Here is a 5,674-nt window from a genome sequence, read left to right as displayed (position 1 = left end):
AAGGGTGGTGGTGCTTCGCAGCGCGGCGAGGGTGCGGCCTTGTCAAGGAGGGTCCTACCTCCATTCACCACTGGAAGGAGCGCTTCTTTTTCGTTGATGCAGACCCCTCCTGGGAAATCAGGGCAATCTGGGGGACGCCGGTGAAGTCCCCAATTGGCCTGTTGAAGTTGTCGAGGGAGGAATCCGAGGGCGTCGCCGCCTTGAAGGGGTTGGTCGCCGAGGGCCAGCTTCCCCCGGTGGGCCGCCTCATTTCTGAGGATACCTTGGTGAACGTCGGTTTGAGCTCGGTCCCCACCGACCGTGAGTCCGCCATCGTTTCTTTAGCTCTTTTCTTCTCTTTCGTTCCTTCTTCCTTTCGGTTTCTCAGTCCCTGACCATCCCGTCCTTCTTGCAGAGGTCGACGACGTCATGCGGTCGGTGAAGTCGAAGGCTGTTGGTAGGGCGTCCCTGCTGGAAGCAGTCCGGAGGAGGAAACGAGCTCTTCCGAGCGGGGCCCCACCGGCGAAGAAGTCCCGTAAGGAGATACCTCCGATGCCGACCGACGAGTCCGGGCCCACCGGTCAGGGAGATGTCGTGGGCACCGACCGGCAGCTGACGCTGTATCAGCCCTCCGGTGGTAAGGTTGCCGCTACTCCGGAGGTGCCACCTGAGCCTGCTCAAGACGGACGGGTCGGACGTGATCGGTCCCCAACCCGGCCTTCGACTCGGTCGGCTCCTGATGACTCGAGGAGGGACGCGCCGAGGCCCCGGCCGAGCGGGACCCTATCAATTCCTGGGGCGACCCCCGCCGCGAGCGTGATCAGCCGGAGTCTTCCCCAGGCGATGGATAAGGGTAAGGCTGCAGAACCACCATCCGGCTCCGGGGAGAAATCGGGGTCTGCCTTCACTACCGATGGCGCCCGAAATCTCATCGAAACAGTGTTGCTGGAGAAGGACCGTCGGCGGGTCCGGGAGTTGGATGTCTCTGACGTCGGGGCCGCCAGCTGCGTCTGTCTCATGTCGGTGAGTGTTCTTCTGGCCGTCTTTCACCATTTATTGGCTCTGTTGTTCTCCGCCTGACTCCCTTATTTTTCCTATTTCTTAGCTCGCCCAGTACATGATCCGTCTGGAGGAGTGCTACAAGGAACAGGCGGGGCTTTTGGCGAAGGCCGAGGACCGGCTGAAAGCAATGGAAGAGGGAGGCCGGGCTGCGGCAGGCAGGACGACCGGGGACCTCGAGGCGAGGCTCCGGGAGGCCGAAGAGCGGGCACTCGGCTTCGCCGCCCTGGAGGAGCAACTGTCAGAGGCTCGGGAGCAACTCAAAGCCGCCTCGGGCCTCGAAAGCAGGGTCAAGAAGGCGGAGGAACGGGCTGAAAAGCAGTCCCGGAAGATCGCGGACTATCGAGAGCGGTGGGAGAAGGCCCAGCGGTCTGCCGACAACGCCTGCGACCGAATCCGCTCTTTTGAAGCCAAACTAGGCGAACTGGAGTCGGCCCTGGAGAAGTCATGCACGGACGTCCAAGAGCTCCGTTCGCGCCTGAAGGAAGCCGAGGCCGCTCGGGTTGCTACCGAGGCGAAGCATAAAGAGGCTCAGGCTGATCTGCTGAGGGTCTCCTCTGAGGCCGAAGGCCGGATTGTGGCGAAGGTCTTGGAGGCCAAGGCTCAGATTATGGAGCGAGCTGAGGCGGAGCTGGCCGAGAAGAGGGCGGAAATCGGGCGTCAGGCGGTAGAGGCTTATCGCCAGTCCGCCGAGTTCGCCCATGATATGTCGGAGGCAGTGCGGACCTATCGCCAGTCTGACGAGTTTGTCCATGACGCGTCGGACGCGGGGGCCGAAGCCTTCACCTTGGGCTTCGAGGAGGGCCTGGCAAGGGTGTCGGCTAAGTATCCCGAAGTTGACCTGAGCGAGATCTCCCTCCTGGACTCCTCTCCGGCGCCATCGCCTGCTGGTTCTCCTGCTGCTTCCCTACCTCCCGCGGACGAGCCCGGCGTTCCCGACCCGGGAGTTCCTCCAAGCTGACCTCTTGTACCTTCCATTGTCTTTTTTATTTTTGTATGTCGGCGTTTTGCCCAATTGTATGGGCCTCGGCCCTGAAAATTAATGCACGTTGAATATTTCTTCATCTCGCCCTCGTCCTCTTTTTTTTTTTAGCTCTTGGTTGCTTCTTGCTGACTTTTGATTCCCGAAGTTCTTCCGGCGCTAGGCCAGGCATCCGAGGGTTAAACCTCAGGAAACTCTTCCGGCGTTAAGCCAGGCATCCGAGGGTTAGGCCTCAGGAAATTCTTCCGGCGCTAAGCCAGGCATCCGAGGGTTAGGCCTCAGGAAATTCTTCCGGCGCTAAGCCAGGCATCCGAGGGTTAGGCCTCAGGAAATTCTTCCGGCGCTAAGCCAGGCATCCGAGGGTTAGGCCTCAGGAAATTCTTCCGGCGCTAAGCCAGGCATCCGAGGGTTAGGCCTCAGGAAACTCTTCCGGCGCTGAGCCAGGCATCCGAGGGTTAGGCCTCAGGAAACTCTTCCGGCGCTAAGCCAGGCATCCGAGGGTTAGGCCTCAGGAAACTCTTCCGGCGCTGAGCCAGGCATCCGAGGCCCGAGCCTCGGGAGATTCCACTCGTTGGTCGGCCTAGGCCGGCGCAAGCCGAGGCGACCGGTCGGGGCTTCCGGCTAGTCTGCTCCCGGGATGATCATCGGGTTAGCCAGGCATCTGAGGGTTGTCAAGCCTCAGGGAAATTCCGCTCGTTGGTCGGCCAAGGCTGGCGCAAGCCGAGGCGACCGGTCGGGGCTTCCGGCTAGTCTGCTCCCGGGATGATCATCGGGTTAGCCAGGCATCTGAGGGTTGTCAAGCCTCAGGGAAATTCCGCTCGTTGGTCGGCCAAGGCTGGCGCAAGCCGAGGCGACCGGTCGGGGCTTCCGGCTAGTCTGCTCCCGGGATGATCATCGGGTTAGCCAGGCATCCGAGGGCCGAGCCTCGGGAGATTCCACTCGTTGGTCGGCCTAGGCTGGCGCAAGCCGAGGCGACCGGTCGGGGCTTCCGGCTAGTCTGCTCCCGGGATGATCATCGGGTTAGCCAGGCATCTGAGGGTTGTCAAGCCTCAGGGAAATTCCGCTCGTTGGTCGGCCAAGGCTGGCGCAAGCCGAGGCGACCGGTCGGGGCTTCCGGCTAGTCTGCTCCCGGGATGATCATCGGGTTAGCCAGGCATCCGAGGGCCGAGCCTCGGGAGATTCCACTCGTTGGTCGGCCCAGGCTGGCGCAAGCCGAGGCGACCGGTCGGGGCTTCCGGCTAGTCTGCTCCCGGGATGATCATCGGGTTAGCCAGGCATCCGAGAGTCGAGCCTCGGGAGATTCCACTCGTTGGTCGGCCTAGGCTGGCGCAAGCCGAGGCGACCGGTCGGGGCTTCCGGCTAGTCTGCTCCCGGGATGATCATCGGGTTAGCCAAGCATCTGAGGGTTGTCAAGCCTCAGGGAAATTCCGCTCGTTGGTCGGCCAAGGCTGGCGCAAGCCGAGGCGACCGGTCGGGGCTTCCGGCTAGTCTGCTCCCGGGATGATCATCGGGTTAGCCAGGCATCCGAGGGTTGTCAAGCCTCAGGGAAATTCCGCTCGTTGGTCGGCCAAGGCTGGCGCAAGCCGAGGCGACCGGTCGGGGCTTCCGGCTAGTCTGCTCCCGGGATGATCATCGGGTTAGCCAGGCATCTGAGGGTTGTCAAGCCTCAGGGAAATTCCGCTCGTTGGTCGGCCAAGGCTGGCGCAAGCCGAGGCGACCGGTCGGGGCTTCCGGCTAGTCTGCTCCCGGGATGATCATCGGGTTAGCCAGGCATCTGAGGGTTGTCAAGCCTCAGGGAAATTCCGCTCGTTGGTCGGCCAAGGCTGGCGCAAGCCGAGGCGACCGGTCGGGGCTTCCGGCTAGTCTGCTCCTGGGATGATCATCGGGTTAGCCAGGCATCTGAGGGTTGTCAAGCCTCAGGGAAATTCCGCTCGTTGGTCGGCCAAGGCTGGCGCAAGCCGAGGCGACCGGTCGGGGCTTCCGGCTAGTCTGCTCCCGGGATGATCATCGGGTTAGCCAGGCATCTGAGGGTTGTCAAGCCTCAGGGAAATTCCGCTCGTTGGTCGGCCAAGGCTGGCGCAAGCCGAGGCGACCGGTCGGGGCTTCCGGCTAGTCTGCTCCCGGGATGATCATCGGGTTAGCCAGGCATCCGAGGGCCGAGCCTCGGGACATTCCACTCGTTGGTCGGCCACTTGTCGCTCGCCGCCCATCGGGGTTTCTCTGTGCCCAGCCGCGACCGTGTTTCTCCTCTCCTCCAAGCGTTGCCTGGGGGGAACACGAGAAGGGTATTAAACGCTAATTAATGCGTTACCTGGGAAATCGGATCGCCAGTTGCTGCTGGTGAGGAGTGTTAGTTGAGCGGCCGCGATACGCGGGTTCTTCGAGGAGGATGCGGCCTGGGCGCGAGCGGAGACACGTGGACCTAGGGGTATACGTCACCCGGATCGTCCTGCACAAAGAATGCGATTTAAGGAGAATGACGCTTAGGAAATCGCGGGGAGATACGCCTCGGGAGCCGGAACGGCTCCGGATTCAGTGCGCCTGCATTTATTGGAGCCACCCGTATCGGAACTACCAGGGGGCCGCAGCTTGGCTATAAATACAGGTGCAGGTACGATGGAATTTGCTAAGCCGGAGCTGCAGGTTGCCATGGATCGCGGACCTCCTCCTTGGCATATGACTGAGAGACTCCTGTCGAAGGAAAGGGGAGGCGCTCCCCTTACAACTTCAGCCAACTAGCCGTTTCATCTGGGATCAACAAGGAGGGTCTCCCCGGCGGAACTCCGCTCTAGGCGTTTCATCCGGGATCACATCTCCCCTCCTTGAAGTTCAGCCTCCCGGTTGAGCTCTGCGCCGGACGCTCAATCCGGGACCGCGCCTCCATATACTCTTCCCCCTCGAATCCCTTCTCTTTCCTACCACTGGGGAAGATGGGAATATCCTTTGGAGGCGGCGTTCCCCTGGGGGCAGCGGGAGCTTCTTCTGCGGCGGCTCCTCCTCTTTTTGGTGAGGTGCTGGATGGCGCCTCCGGTTAGAAGCACCCACTTCTGGTGGGACTGCAGCCGCCCTGGGTTGAGGGTTTGGGTCCCCACCTCTTCTTTACTTTCTTTACTCCCTAATTCCCCTCTGGGAATTCCTTGTAATCACACGAGCACGCCACTGTAACCAGAAATTATTGAAATGAAAAGTATTGCACCTTTTTAAATTGTCTTTCTGGCCTTGTTGTTCTACTGGTAATACATCCGCAGGTTAGCGGAATTCCAGCCCCTTGGAATTTCTCGGCCATCTAGGGCTTCCAACTGGTAGGAGCCAGGTCGGTTTACCCAACGAACTTTATACGGGCCTTCCCAATTTGGCGCTAGCTTCCCACCTTCCGTAGGTTGAGATGCCTTAGCTCGCCTCAGCACCAGATCTCCAATTCTGAAAAGCTTCGGTCGGACTTTGGAGTTGTAATATCGGGCCACCCTCTGCTGATACATTGCCATCCGTACCTGAGCCATTTTCCTTGCCTCTTCCAAGAGATCCAAGTTCCCTCGGAGTTGCTCTGAATTGGCCTCGGGTCGGTGCGCGGCCACCCGAGGCGAGGGGAGTCCGAGCTCCACGGGGGCAACGGCTTCCGTGCCATAGGTTAGGCTGAAAGGCGTCTCTCCAGTA

At 60.9% G+C, this 5,674-nt stretch overlaps 1 protein-coding gene across 1 annotated transcript in view; it reads left to right on the top strand.

Annotated features, from left to right (window-relative positions):
* LOC149767904 (uncharacterized) overlaps positions 1–2,102 on the top strand; it is a 3,189-nt gene extending 1,087 nt beyond the window's left edge. Inside the window, exons 1-3 of the mRNA XM_089929464.1 lie at positions 1–300; positions 395–1,002; positions 1,085–2,102. The exon at positions 1–300 is cut by the window's left edge and continues 1,087 nt beyond it. Coding sequence (XP_089785590.1) covers positions 1–300; positions 395–1,002; positions 1,085–1,999 — 1,823 coding nt within the window. The 3' untranslated portion in view covers positions 2,000–2,102. The remainder of the gene's footprint in view (positions 301–394; positions 1,003–1,084) is intronic.
* The last annotated feature ends 3,572 nt before the right edge of the window (positions 2,103–5,674 follow it).

This window comes from Phoenix dactylifera, chromosome 3 (assembly GCF_051530095.1).
Source record: "Phoenix dactylifera cultivar Ajwa chromosome 3, Ajwa_hap1_PhDact_Kaust_v1.1, whole genome shotgun sequence".
Lineage (NCBI taxonomy): Eukaryota > Viridiplantae > Streptophyta > Magnoliopsida > Arecales > Arecaceae > Phoenix > Phoenix dactylifera.
The sequence above is the reverse complement of the archived record's forward strand: the minus strand, read 5'-3'. Positions and strand labels throughout refer to the sequence as shown.